Raw genomic sequence first — 15,685 nt, 5'->3', positions numbered from 1 at the left:
CATTTGAGTTTAAAACAACTGTTTTGCTTCACAATAAAACAACAAGAATCAAACTCAGCCACACATTTCTCATTGCAATGATTGTCACTATTGATGGGGTAATGCTACGCTTTTGTTCTCAGATTTTCAGTAATCGATTCAGCAGGGATCATTTAAAATTGAAAACAAAGAATTCAGCTTGTTTCAGACAATAGCTTCCGACTATATTTTTGTTTTGTGTGTGCAGGTTGATTTCAATCAAAAATGGCTGCATGGAAACATAAATACAGTCATTGTTTAACCAATTGAATAATCTGAGTACCACTATAAAAATTCTATGTCCACATAAACAAAAGGTAAAGTTTAAAACTTTTTTAAGACATGCACCTCTGCACAGTCTGTGCAGCACTTTGCCGTGTTTCAGTGCAGCTCGGTTTGATTGCTGTATCTGGTGTGTATTTGGAAAGGATGATAAGGGATTCTCACACTCCAGGGGATAATATGGGATTCTTTGTCACAGGGATCAAACCAGAGCTGTGCAGTGAGGAAGGCAGCGCTCCTCTCTCTGGAAGGCATCAGATGCAAAATCCTCAGAAATCTGCATGGATGGGTGGATGATGATTTTTCTGGAAACTAAAACTCATACACAGGCTGGCATCTGCAATTTGCATGAATGGACGATCCATTTAAAAACTCCTACAGCCTGTGACATACAGTGATTTGTGCATGTTTTGACATTAAGATGCACTAACATTATTATTTGAAATTAATAATTGGATTTAAATAACTTCATATTCAAATCTGAATAATCACCCTGATTGTGCGCAACGATGAACTGTACTGTAGAATCCTGAGCTTCAAATCTCAGTGTGTGTGTGTGTGTGTGTCTGTGTGTGTGTGTGTGTCTGTGTGTGTGTGTGTGTGTGTGTGTGTCTGTGTGTGTGTGTGTGTGTGGTTGCCCACAGTGGTGTGCTGCAGTCCGCTCCCTGTCGTAGTTGAGTAAACTACATGGACATTAGCGGGCGCAGCGGCACAACCGCCGAGCCAGAGTGGATTAAAACAGCGTGCGTGTGTGTGGAGAGAGCCACTCGACAAACGACTGCGTAACAAAGTGAGAAACCCCGGTGTGTGATCGTCAAGTCCGCCTCAGCAGTTTACAGCTGTGAAGCGGCAGAAAGGAGAGGCTCTCGGTGAACTCAGCGGTGCTGTGTGTGCATTGTGTGTGTGTGTGTGAGAGAGAGAGGCAGGGAGAGCTCGGCGGGAATGGCTTCATCTCCGTGCGGCAACAGTAACTTTGATTCCGGTCTGGAAATCAAAACTCGCTCGGTGGAGCAGACTCTTATTCCTTTAGTTACGCAGGTGAGTAGCGCGCATGTTAAACACTATGTGGCTTTTTCCCCTGTACTTTTACGTGGTTATTTGGCTTCACAGCTGTTTCAGGGTGACTCTCGTGTTTACCTGTTTGTGTAGGGACACTGCGTGTTTCCTTCTCGTGGTGCGTTTAAAGCCCGTCCCACGTGTGAAGATTTTAGTTCGCTGTAACAACTCTCATGTAGTTGTTTAATCATCATGGTAAAGAAAAATCCTCACTGCTGAGTCGACTGCTTACAGGCTGCACACACTTTAACGCCGTGCATAGATTTATTTAGTCCCTTTGAACATGTAAAACCCACAGAGGCGTAAACATGACACATTTGTTGTTGTTTGGAAGAAACTAGGAAGTTATTGATTGCTGTGTTGCTGTGTGTGGAAAGAAAAACAAACTCCCAAACTGTGGTATTAGTTTTTTTCTGCAATCAGCACAAACTCTCATGAAAATCCTCTCACTTCACAATCCAAGAAGTCATAAAAAGTTCCCCTGTTAGTTGTGTGTGTGTGTGTGTGTGTGTGTGTGTCCTAAGCCGTTCTGTGACTCCCACTTCTCTAATTGGGCCACTTTAAGGCACGTGCTTTGTTTTTCAATAAACAGAAGAAGATGAAAGACCCACTTAAAGCTACTGCACTCTCTCAACAACTCTTGTCTAGCACACTCATAACAGTAGAACCAGCTTTAAAAGCATGGAGCTTGGGTCAGTGAATCATTGCATTATAAAGGGAAGCACAGCAGCAGCTTGTGAACTCTTACTTCTTTTTTAAATTGTGTCACTTTAGGTTGTTGGTTTCACTATTAAGAACTATAGCTTAAGATTGATTTTTACACAGCAGCAGCTCTCAGCATGAGTCTTTGCCCACTGTTGTTTTCCAGCAAGTCACAGAGAATGGGAAGTGGGCTGCGGCCTCTGAATAGGGAAATGACCACTGTCTTATAAATGCTAATATCCCCATTGCTGTGCAGGAGAGTAAAGGGGCAGATAAATGCTCTGTTGTTTTCACCGAGAGACAGTGGAAGACGGAGGGCACCTGGGTTAAGAATACCATGTTGGATGCCCCCCCCCCCCCCCCCCCCCCCCCCCCGTGACACCGTCCTCCCCTCTGTGTGTGTTGGCAGCCTGCTTCCTCCTTCTCATTGCCCCGGCTCGCTTTAAAGGTCATTCTGTAAACAGAATGAATGTTGGTTAGTTATGAGAGAAGGATATCTGATCCGGGGCATCTTTGTCAGTGTATGTTACTCAAAAAAGATGATCATTTTGACACATACATTTTGTATCAGTGTTGTCTGTCAGGTTCTGCTCACAGAACTTCCAAAGCTTGTTGGTATATAGTCCGAGATATCAAGCATCTAGTGAAGACTGCTGTAATATTGCACAAAAGCAAACAGTAAATCTGCTGCACCCTGCGTTATCTTAACTGTATTCACTCTGCAGCTAAACTCATGGAGCACTCCAAAGACTGGCTGAACTCCAGTCTGTAGCATAGAAGAATGAACTGTATGCTGTATTGGCATTCAGTATGTTACAGTCCACTGTTGAGTAGTGGGCTTCAAGGACAATGTTTCCTAATTTTTCTTTTTTTTCTCTGTGTGAGGCATGTCCCCATAGCAACAGAGCTCTGTGGCATTGAAAGAAACCACATTTCCAAGGACTGTCTACAACTCCGTGTGTAATTTGTTGCTATTGTAATGTCATGAGGATGACTGATTTGCTGTTGACCATTACATTAGTTTAACCTAGTGCAACACGTGGCTACGACTGAAACAATTGGTCCAGAGAAACTTGATTGGACAAAAGAATTAACCTGTACTTTTTTTCTGCTATTAGTTGACAATCTATTACAAAAAAGGTACATTTTATTAGTTATCCGTCAATGTTGGTTTTATGGCAATAATAAATCAAATTCTGATTCATTCTAATCATAAATCTGTGTTACTTTCCAATTATAAGCGCAGCTGTAATAGAATTGCCGCCTTAACGTGTAAGAGAACTCGATTAGCATTGCCTTAAACTGAATTATTAGACTTAATAGAAGGAGACTGACTGGGTGGGCTGTTTGTGCCGCTTTTTTCCTGCATGTATTTGTGAGTATATGCATCCTCGTGTTGTCATTAGATAAATATCTGGGAGGAAATGAAAAAGCAGTGTCAGCTCAAAGAAGCCAGTGTTTGATAAGATGTGCACTACCCCCTTCTTTTATTACGTGTATCTCCTCTCCTCCTCTCTCCTCACCTCACGCCTTGCTATGACGTTGCTATCCTCAGGCCTCGGTTATCAGCTTCACTCCCACCCGGGTGTAATTATAGGCCTGGGAGACTCCCAGCTTTGCACTACACACACTAAATAGATACATGCACAGTGGTCCCACCCACGTCTTCTTCTTTTCATGCTTGTATGTTCACCTGTCATAGTGTTTCCTTTGTGAATGCGTTTATCTTTTTGACAGTGGGTCTGAATGTCAGCTTCGTCGCCGGTGTTACAGCTTCCTCCCGAGATTTTTGCAATTTAAATTGTGTTTAAATGTGTCTGAGTCCTGCTTCCATAATGGACCACCTGGATGCTTCTTGGGCTGACAACCCCATCATTATGAACATTCACTTCTTTTCTTTTTCCTTTTCCAATCAGAGAATGCATTTTCTTAATTTAACAGAAGTACTCTCTTCAGCTTAGAATTCACTAAGTGTACTTTACTTCACCTTCACAAATAGACTTGCACTGAGGGGCAATGCGAGGCTAATGAGTTGCTCTGATGGTGGTCAAAAATGTAATGGGCATCACACAGAGAGAAGGGCAACTAAGCGAACATATCTGCTGTTGTGTGCATCCTACCTGTGATGTGGTCTGTAGCCACGTGGAAGGCAATTAGCAGCAATGTGGTTGCTTCTTCCTTGAGATGTGAGTCCTGTTTTGCAGCCCTGTTCTTGGGCCTTTATAATTGAGGTGTGTTTTCCTGTGTAAAAAAACAAAACAGCAGCCCAGTGTGTGTGTGTGTGTGGACATGGTGGTCCTCGTGGAGGAGGTATAAAGGTGTTATTTTGAGGTAAAGATGTGTGGGAACGAAGTGGAGCCAAGGAGTAACATAGGACTTTGATCAGATTGGTGTATGTTTAAACGCTTGTGACACACTGGCCTTGTGATTACATAGCTCTGCCGTCTTCATCATTTTTCCTCAGGACTAAGCCGGGAGTTTCTTAAAAGATTTTCTGCTATAATTGGGACTGGAAAATCCGTTCTCTGTCCAAGTTTGTTAGCTTTGACTTTGTCATGCTTCCAGGGGTTCGGTGGTGCTTGCACTTATGCCTTGTGATGTGCTAAAGAGGACTGTGGGTGAAAAAGCTTTTGCATGTTCATTTTGTTCACAAACAGGATTGAAATGGCATATTTATAACCCAAACAAAGGCGCAGTGGCAGGTTGGAGGATGTGATTTGCTCAGAGCATTATGGTTTTGTCACATAATTTCCACATTAAACAAAATGCTGACAAAAACATTTTCCATAAACATACTCTAACTTTAACAGCTCCGCAAGCACGTCCATCAGTCAGGTTTTCCTCTATCTTATCGGAAATATTCGGAAATGGAGTTTTTGTGAGGTATGAGGCACTATTTCCCTCTTAATATTCCCGGTCCTGTGGTGAACATGACAAACGTCCAGGTAGTGAAGTTGTTTTTTTACACCCAGACAGAGAGGCATTACTGTTGCCACGAACAGTAACAGATCTGCTTCCTCTGGCTGTATGATGATAATGAAGATAAATGAGTCCCTGGCATGAACCACAGGAGGATTACAGTGCACTACAAACATGCATGCATGTGCATACACACTAAAATATATTAACTGCATGGGAAGAGGACAGAATGAGCCTTTGTTGCATGTATGTGTTTGAGAAAGGTGGCAGGATTCCAGTGTAGATTCTGTGTATCTACATGCCTGGTGTCTGCATACTTTTGTCCTGTTTACTCATAGAGGACAGAGAGTACAGGGATCCATGTCAAGTAACAGTTTTAGTGTTTTGCTTGTCACCATATCAGCTTTCGACTCTTTGAGGCTTTCACTAAAACAACAGTGTGTCTGATGATGCATTTTAAACACAGGTGAGACAAGGACAGCATTATCAGCAGAAGATTTCAAGAATGGCTGACATGTACAGTAGCATTATTTTCAGTTGTTTTTCTTTTCTTTTCCCCTTAAGAGTGTGTGGTTTGATGTTTCAGCAGAACCCCCCTGTTGTTGAAACATCAAATGCATGAATCACAGTGAGTCTGACTCACTGTATTGTTGAATAAATGAGGGTCTGAGGCAGGTCCTTGTTCTGCGAATGGTAGTAAACACTGTTTCATCAAATTGAAATGAGATGTAATTTCACTCAGCTCTGCTTGTTTTCTAGTTAAGTGGTTGCATTAGTCAGCTAACTTTGTCAATTTAAAGAATCAAGTTTCTCTCTTTTGATGATTAGAATTACGCCTCTGAACCTCCCAGCTCCACTGTGTCTCTCCTCTTCTCATCTTGTTGCATCTCTCTGAAACACAGACATTTAAACACACATCTGCAGGACTTGAATGACCAGCATTTGCCCTCTTGTCCTCTCTCTTGAGCTCTTCTCACCATTGCTACCAAGGGAGTCATTACTGATCGCTGTTTTCTTTAAGTGCAGATAAAAGGGTCTGTCTCGCATGTCGATCCATTGACCTCTCATTGCCTAATATGCTTCCAGATGAGAAAAGTGTGGCTTTGTGTGTGTGTGAGTGATCGCACATGTGCAACCTCCTAATGACCTACCCCATAGGGATACTTCACCTAGAGAAAACAACACATTTAACTTAATGGTGAGAAAAGCTATCTCACCCTCTTCACTTTAAGGCCAAAACTAATAGCCAGAACTGCTTTTAATTGTCTCAAGGAAAGCCTCTGCCATGCTATATAAGGAGGGGGGAGGGGGGTGGCTGATAAAGTATTGATTAAGCACCCTTCTGCCTATCAGTGGCATTATCTGTTCTGCTCACAGAGCTCTTCCATTTAGTGTCAAACAGAAATGGTGAGCAGTGATAGGTAGCAGCTCCCTGGCTTGGTGAAGGGAACATGAGCTTCAGCCATTCTTTTCATTTATTTAACAACCTGTCTTTCAACATGATTGACAGAAGGTATCTATATATTATAGAACTATCTCACAAATTGCTCTTTAAGGATTTGTTATAATTGGCACTGAGATTTGTGCCAAAGGAAAAAGTCTTTAAGAAAAGTGTCATCATTAAATTCTTATGCAGAGTAGCCAGGACATTATCGGTGTAAAAGAATGATGCTATTGATTTTACAAATTGAGTTCTGTTAGCACCACAAACAGAATTTATTTCCCCTTAGCTCCCTTATAAAATAATTCCTCACCATTCAGCTTACATGTTCCTTCACTGCATTTAACGACCATTAGCAGCTTAGCATTCTTGTTTAGTATCAAGTGACTCTCTGGCTCATTACCAGCATGTATTTACAGTATATTCTTGGTTTACGATGACATGATGTTGATGGGACACACAGGAAGAGCTCTCTATCAGTGGGTGCTTAATGTAGCGTGTTGTTTTGTGTCGTCCAGCCTCTCTGGAAGCACCCTGTGGATTAAAACAGATAAAGAAGCAGACATATTTGCACTCGTGTTTTTTTATGGTCACAGAGGAGGCATTTGTTTGATCTAGTGTGAAATATAACAAATGTATTGTGAATTGGTAGAGAGATATAAAGATGGACATGAACATGAGGTGCTCTTACACATGCTGTCAGGACAAAGGAGACTGAAGAGCGAGACAGGACAGGCCATTCCCTGTAATCTTGTTGGCATGCACTTTTCCATTTGCCTTGTCATGTATTGCCAGTGATATAACACAGCATATGCATATTGTCTGCTCCCTGGACAACTGCAGGTAAACACATCACTGTTTGGCAGGCAGCTGTTTGTCTCCCATTGCTTTCCTGTTGGCACTTTGGTGGCAGGGCGCAGTGATAATTCTAGCCTGGACACATGACAGTGAATAGGACAGTTGCTCACACTGTGGATCCTTGTAAACTATGTTCTCTAAAACCGAGAGCAAAATGTTGCACAAACCTGTAGTATATTGTGTCAAGGTGCCTTTAAATATTTATTGTTTTTGCTCCTTCCTCCATTACTGAAAATATTAAATCACTTGTTTGTACTCGTTCTTTCTGTTGTCCCCCTTGGCCAGTCCAGTACGTCACAAGTTTAATGGCTCTCTAAGAATAGTTAACTGACTTCCGCTGGCCTGTCACAGCATCACAACATCTAAATAAAGCTGGGAGTAGAATGGATTATATCTTTGGATATGAGTATTAAATGCATACTTTAAGAGTAAACTTGTAAAGATTATTATCTTTCACGTCATTTAAAACGGAGATGACTGACATTCATCTCAGAGCCGTCCAAGCCATCATGTTTGTTCTCTCCAGCAGCAACTTTGCTGACTGTACCACAGAGGAATCCTTCTGTCTGGCTTGTATGTGTTAATTGCTTTCTTCGAGCGTCTTTGAACTTCTCCCCTCTCGATAATGAGTTCTTTTAAAGAGATGAGGTTTGACATGACAGAACAAAGAGAGTGTGAAGGACACAGAGGACACAGAATACCAAATATTTTCTAATAATTTTTTTATACAGAACAGTGTGCTGTCACTCCGACCATCTCCGTATTGTACAACTTACTGTAAAGTTTAGTTTCTATGCTGTTTATCATTTGTGTTGTGGTTCTGCATAGGACTCCCTTTGAAGTTATTCAATATCGCTTTCAGTTTATGAGGTGACTTCAGAGTGTGAGGAACCGTCAGTATGTTAGATGCTGTAGCATCTTGTTTATATGCCTTCCACTCTCCCTCTGCCCAGTGTTCTGATTTTGTTTTCCTGTCACACGCCTCACTCTCTCACTGTTTCATTTTTTTCCCTTCAGCCTTGTGCTTATAGCTTCTCCCCATCTCTCTCCACTTAGCCACACGTTTTCTCACTTTTAATCTCAACCTCTCCAGAGAGTCCAGTGTCCCTGCATCACCTTATTAATTATGCAGCCTGCTGAAAACCTAGCCAGAGGCTACAGGTAGTGCGCAGAGCTGCAAAGCTCAGCCTCAACAACTTTTCTTTGGATCTTACTCTTTTCCTTCTGTGCTGTAAACTGAGACATAATCCTCAGTGCTGCACCCATTCCAAAGAACACTAATGGGAATAGCATGTAACCAGCTGAGCCAGATTTGGCTGTCCTTTTCTCCGACACAGAATACCTGAAAGTTTCGAGATGGTGGTATTCTTAGCATCTTTTGTATCTTTTGTCTGTCTGACCGTCACATATCTTCGGGGGAAAATGTTTTTTGGTGCCAGCGCAGTGTTGAAAACACAATTGTAAGGAGATAGGATCTTGAACACAGCGAAGAGCTTTTAGACCAAGAATAGGACAATATCATTTTTTTTAAAACTTGACACAGATACTTGGTTGGCTCCCTTTCAGTTAGATTGAAAAAACAATGTTGCAGACACATGAATGGCACTGGCCCCAGGTTTCTGTAATGAAAAAAATACTAATGTTGCCTATAAGACTTTTTCCATTGCAGGAACTTATAGCATATTGGTGCCCATTGGAACGACAACATGGGTCCTCTTTCAGGGCTGTTTTTGTGGAGACATAAAGTCATGACTCCAGGGCAGAGCTTGATGCTGATTTCTTTTTTTGTGTACGCTCAATATCTGAGTTCTGTTTTGGGTTAAAACAAAAACAAAAAGTAGAAGCAATAAGAACAACAGCAGAACAGAAGAAAAGATGGAATGGTCAATTGAGAAGCTTAGCTAGCTTATTGCGCCACAAATGGAGAAATTTCATTTTATTACATTCTTTCTGCGCTGCAGGTCCAATCAAGAGGCATTCATTTAGGGTGTCCATCCTATTCCTGCCTGTCCTGCATTTCTGCAGTGGAAAAACCACAAAAGTGGACAATGCCCTATATGAGATAGAAATATAAAATAAATGCCCGTTGTTAGATGCATTTGTTCTTTTATTCAACCCTACTGATATACATCCCTGATCAATAACCTTTAAACACCTGATACTTAGCCTTGTTTCTGGATGACTGGAACCAGCACGATGAAAGCTGGAACCAAGCCATCTGATAAACACAGCCCAGTGTGTACATGTGTACTTCATGACACATACTCACAGTGTCAACACCTCTAAATAAGTTAAGTTACTCACCTCTGCTAAATAAAGGTCCGGTTGTTCTGGATATTTTACTGGGTTTGTTATATGAGCTGCAGAAAGGAGCTTTAGAGGTGCTGATGTTATATTTGAAAGTGATAAAAAAAATAGATCATATTTATTATGAGCATGACTTTAAACACTTTAAAATAAAACAGTATGAATAAATAGTGCTCTGGTAGAATCCAGTCATGTGGAGACATGGGTGTGTGTTGTAGTGAAAGCGCACTCTCCAAGCCTCCAAGTGTGAGAGAGTCCGTGTGTCACACACAACACATGCCATTATACAGTCTGAAGTCAGAGAGGCTACATTCCTTCAAGCGCTCATGTTTCAGCCTCTGACAATGTGTACCGGTGTGTGTAGTGTCTGAAATTGTGGCTGTGTATTCTTTATAGACATCGTGACTGAGGTCAGAAGTCAGAGTCTCAAAGGGTGAGACTTTTCTGCAGTCAATACTTGCTGGTATGTTAGTGCTTCCACCCCCAAGGGCTTGAACTTCACCTCAGCTTCGTCTGCTCACCACTTTCATCAATGACTCGCACTGCTCATCTACTATCCCTCTGAATTGAGGGTTTTGATGTTTGGTTTGACACACTTTATTGATTTATTAATGCAATCATTCACTTTAAGTCCCCTTCTTCTAAAATGTCAATCTTCAAGACCACGTTCTCAGAAGTGTCTTTCTTTTCTCCTTCGGGGTGAGGATTTGTTTCGCTCTGTGGATACTTTGCACACTTTTTTTTCCACACCTGACATCTTTCCATCTCCGTCCTTTTATCTGGTTTCAAAGTCTTCAAAATCCTGGAGGTAGCTTGTGAGTATTGCATTGGTGCTTTCATCAGACACTTGTCTTTATTTGATTTGATCCTCCATGGGAGACTCAGAGGGGTAAAAAGAAAGCACATTTTTCTTGGTCACTTTCTTTAGAGGCAAGCCAGTACCTTTGTCAGCTTTATTAGGTTAGCATCCTCCCAAGCAGCCATTGCGGTCACTCTGTTGTTTCTTTTTTCCCCCGCAGAACATGCTATCGCTGAGGGAGGCTGTCACAGAGCCCTGGTTAAGCCACTTTCACACACTGTTCACCACACACTATTATTTGTCCATTACTTGTAATTACCCATCATGATGACTGATGGAATGTTTTCGAGGCTGAGTTGGCAAGCAGTTAGGATTATCCTGTTGAGGACTTTATACAATTACTCAGTCATTAAACATGGCTCAGTGTGAGGATGACCTGAGGGGGGCGACTTGCCAACGGCTTAGTTATATTGTTCACACCTCCAGGTTGTTGTCATCATGCTATGTTGCATCCAAGAAAGTGACTCAATGACAAATGATTGAGCTGTGGCTGCTGCTTTACGTCAATGTGGTCATCAAGAGTAAGCTGTGGAGTTTCACAGTCTCCAACACAGCGTTTTAGTCAAAGTTTGTGAGGCCTTTTTTAGCCGATGACGACAATGAAGGTGATGATGAGGATGCAAAGTGTAATTCTCCTGATTGTTCTGGATTGTGGTACAGTTTTATAGTTTGGTAGACCTGCTTCGATTTACAGCTCCACCTCTTTGTGGTTTACTCAGGTACTCATCAGTATTTACTGTCAGCCCAAAAAGATCCTCACTGAGATAATTGAAAACCTGAATGAAGAATACAATAGAGCCTCATCAGGAACTGGAGTATGCCCTTTTCATGTGCTTTCATATCAAGTTTCAGCAACACAAAGGAAATTGTGAAGGGGAACAATCACAGTTTGGAGCAAAGAACAAAGTAGAAGCAGTGCTCCGGGCCACATTTATCGGGTCCAGAGGTTTCAAAGAAAAGATTTGTTACAGCCTGTGTAAATTTTTACCATTTCCTCTTGTTTCTTTTGAAGGTGTTTCATTTCACAAGGTGAAGCTGATCAAAATTATTCAGCTTGTCAGAGAAAATTGTTTTCATGGTTGACTTTGTGCAGCTCCTATACCCAAATAAAACCCTCTACTCAAATGCTGTATTCTGTGCTGTGTTCTTGGCCTGGAATCTATTAGCTATTAATATATATACATCATTGTTCAATTAGAAAATGAAACATGACTGAAGTACGAACACTGATCTAACATCTAAATGTTTCTGTGAATGTTACAGACAGCTCAATCTGCTTGAGAGATGGAAGACCTCACATGTAGATGTCATTTGGGATGTAGTGTAGTTTTGCTTCCTTTGATACGTTTGCCTGCCAGATTAAACAACTACCACATTCATGTAAAAGACTGCAGGAAAAAAGTGCAGGGCTGACGTCCCTATGAAATAACCTGGTCTTCTGTGGAACAAAGAGCTCAGTGTAGCCTGGAGAAATGTGTAACTGCATACGGTCTCCATTTCCAAATGGGTGGGATCTCATCTGCATTACACCCGGTGCCAAAGCCAGAGATGTCTTTGATATTGCGTGTTGGATGTTTTGTGAAAACTTGCTTAGATCAAAGATGTCTGTGCTGCCAGGCTGGATGTCTTGGTTTCACTATGATAACGGTTAGATCCACAAAAAAACTGATCCAAATAAGAAATTCTGTCTTGTCAGTATCCAGTATCAGCCTTGTTTTGAGTACAAGCTGACATGAGTTGCCTCACACTCTGAGAATCTCTGCCTCGAAGTTATTTCAGTGGATGATGTTTAAAGGGCATTATAGACTACAGTACATTATGCATTGGATGGTGATGCTTCATCTGAAATATTTGGGATAGCATTGGAAGTGGTAGACAGCTCTAAGCAATGTATTGAGCAGGCATAGCTCTAAAATCAGGCTTCGGCTTTGGAGCTTTCTTGATCTTGTTGTTACCAATAAATTAGATTAAATCTTGTTTTTTTTAATTCACCAGTGTTCCACCAGTGACTATGGAGTGTTTTTAAAGTTAACAAGGTCGTGAACCACAACAGTAGTCTGTGTCATGGTCCAGTGCTTTGCAAACAGCAGAGATCGATTACCTCTGCTCTCCTTCCCACCTTAGTTAACCTTGGATTGTGGTTAACAGAGCAAAAATTGATCCACACTTGTGTTTGTACACCCCCCGAGCAAGGACTGACGAATCAGAGGTGAGTCTGTCTGACAAGTGTTGCTCTTAACAGAAAGGGAGCAATTTCTTAAAAAAAAAAAAAGTTTTCTGTTAAAGACAAGTGTTGCATAGTTTCCGCTGTAGCTCCTCTGCCTCCGCCTATATTCTTTCCTGATTTACTGTGTGTCCTCTGTCATTCTCTTGTCTATCTCTCCATCACAGCTGTCCGTCTGTTTTTCTCTCAGGTTTATCATTCTCTCTTATCAGCGGCTAGTTCCGCTAGGCTTCCTGCAACTCATATCAGCCTGACTGATGATACTGTAGCAGTGCTTTGCCTGAGAGATTATGTGTTACTGTCAGTGCATGCACTAACAAACCAGGTCAGTGAGGTCTTGTTCCTCCCATAAGACTTTAGATATATATATATATATTTATATTTTACCTCATTAGGTAATAAATCGTATCAAGTCAGGCTTCCATGCACACTGACACTATACAAATAAATAAGTTTGGACATTTCTAATAACAAATTATGTCTTAATAATGATTGATTTGATTTGGCTTGTCAAAATTTGTCATACAATAAACTGCCACAACCTCAGGTCAAAGTAACTGAAGAGAGCTCCCTGCTCAGTGCAGTCAGTGAGCCCACTTACAACTTGATAGATTTCCCATTATTTTTAGACAGCGGTGATGGAGTACCAGGTAGCTCACAGCCAGTTCTGCTCTCCTCTGAGCTCCTGCTTCCTTAACGGAGACACTACCCAACCATGGCACACAAAGCCAGTCTGCTGCAAGGCCCCAGAGATGAATACTTCTTCATGTGAAACAATTGCAAAAATGTAATCTGGAAACCCCGGGCCATGTTTCCATCCCTTTACTTGGAAATCAGTCTCAGTGAGGCTATATGAACACTTGAACCATGGCAGAGCACCAATGATCGATGCCAAGCCGTAATACCAGGCAATAAGTGGGATTATATTTGTCGTTTATTAGACAGTGAATGGTCCCTTGGAAAATATGAGCTGAGTTTATTGGTTTGTCTACCCCTGCGCCAACCTAGCAATCTATTTTGTTGTTGTGCCTTGGCTTCTCTCTATGCACGTGGGAAGAGCTGATTGACTGTCAGATTGCTGTAATATAGAGGCAGCTGTCCTTCGTACTCACAGCAGCTGCAAAAGAAGCAACCGCCGACTTCCGACCAGAGTCAAAATGTGTTTATTTCTAATCTTTCTCTGGCTTTGTATGATTTATATAGCCATCAAAAATTCCGCTTCTGACGTTGTTTCAAACCTCGAGCCAAATAAAGGTCGAGAGTAATCCGCTTTGTCAGCATTAGAAATATTTTTGATTGATATACTCATTGTTTAATTGCTTAAAGTGCTTTGTCCAGAAAAATATATCTGCATTTTGCAATTCACAGGGCTCCCTGGTGAGTCAGCTAATTTAACCAAGGCTGAGTTCCTTTACACACAAAAAAATGATGATGCACACTGCAGCAGCGCTCGCTGTTGTGCCGTGGTGCAACAAAAGCTGGAACAGGAGAGAAAGGGTATAGTGTCTGACACGATGCCGTGCTATGAGTCATATCAGGAAACATTTCATTTGACTGCTCAAGGGTTAGATGCCACCTCAGCTTTAATGGAAAGTCATGGTCACCTGTAATGATTTAACTAAGAAGAAAGCAGTTTAGTTTATGTTAAACAGGAGGTCTTGTACCTGAATAGTGATTAAAAAGTTTTCTCAGTTTGTCCTTTAGCCATTGTGGCTGGGACTGAAGTGTTCAATATTTCAAAGTTGGTCTAGAATAAAAAAAAAGATTTTGCCTCAGGAAAGGCATATATACACACAAATGTAACATCATTTGTACAAAATGAAAATATCATGCTGTCAGTAGTGACACAAATTGCCCATCTGCAGACATGACGATCAAAAGATGGAGGCTTGTGTGTGGAAACGTGATAAAACGTTGAATGTCACTCATTCTAAACAGTGCATAATGCATCAGTCAGTGGCTGGGACACAGAAGGAGACTGTCAGAGCATGAAAAACTTGGTGCACGTAGGTCTGAAGGCTGAGGTGAGCCACCGCCTCGGGGTGCTCTGTGTCTGATTCTGACCCTAGAAGTACATTCCGAGGCAGCATCCCCAGGTACACTGGGGGGGAGGGGCAGGTGAACAGTTGAGACAGCCGTAGCCGGTCTGACCCAGCAGTTACGCTGTGTTCAGGGCACATCTCTCCTCTCCTTGGTTGACCCTCTCCCTGACTTTTCTCTTTGTCTCCTTCTGTTTCTGTCTCTCTCTGACTCCCTCCCACCTACTATTCAGAGAATTACGTGAGCAAGGAGGAATGAAAAGATGTATTGTGTTCTGGTGAATGCAAGCTGTGTGTATGTGTGTGAGTGTGTGTTTCACTGGCTGCTTTTTTCTTTGCCACTATGCAACTATGCAGACATTATGGCCTTGGCATGCCACAATGGTCAGGGGAGCAAAGAACATGCTTTTACCAGCATTATATTTATCACCACTTCCATATGTCAGAGTCAATGTCACGGCTTGCCACTGCTGTACTTCACCAGTGCACTTTTACACAAGTCACTTTACTAACTGATTAAACTAGACAGTGAAACAGCCTAGTAACATTACACTATGTATGTAATACATTACCTCATAGTGCTAGCTGGGCGTACAATTTTTGGTACACACCCCAGCAGCGCTTATATGTGTAGCATTGGGTACAGAGGTCTACACATTAAAAGGGCACAGACCAATTCTGCAGCATCAATTCACTTCAAAATAATTGGCGCCAGATGTCAGTAGCTCACATCTGGTTGAGGAAGTAGACGTAAGACCCAAATACAACAAAGTCAGATCAAAGTACTTTCTCTGTCAGGAAATGTGAATGGCATGCAGTGACATGAGGCCTGGGAATAGAACTCCCAGTATTCATTTGTACAACAAAAAACTGAGTATCAAAAGATTTAGATTATGTAGCCTAAACCCTTGTGGTGTTCAGAGTTTGTGGAGAAAAGAGGATTTGTGAGGAAAACAGAGATAATATTTTCACAAATATGT

General features: G+C 41.7%; 1 protein-coding gene across 1 annotated transcript in view; it reads left to right on the top strand.

Annotated features, from left to right (window-relative positions):
- The first annotated feature begins 945 nt into the window (after positions 1–945).
- ctnnal1 (catenin (cadherin-associated protein), alpha-like 1) overlaps positions 946–15,685 on the top strand; it is a 38,074-nt gene continuing 23,334 nt past the window's right edge. The window contains exon 1 of the mRNA XM_028399560.1: positions 946–1,338. Coding sequence (XP_028255361.1) covers positions 1,243–1,338 — 96 coding nt within the window. The 5' untranslated portion in view covers positions 946–1,242. The remainder of the gene's footprint in view (positions 1,339–15,685) is intronic.

This window comes from Parambassis ranga, chromosome 2 (assembly GCF_900634625.1).
Source record: "Parambassis ranga chromosome 2, fParRan2.1, whole genome shotgun sequence".
In the NCBI taxonomy this organism is placed as follows: domain Eukaryota; kingdom Metazoa; phylum Chordata; class Actinopteri; family Ambassidae; genus Parambassis; species Parambassis ranga.
This window is presented reverse-complemented; position numbering and strand designations above follow the sequence as displayed.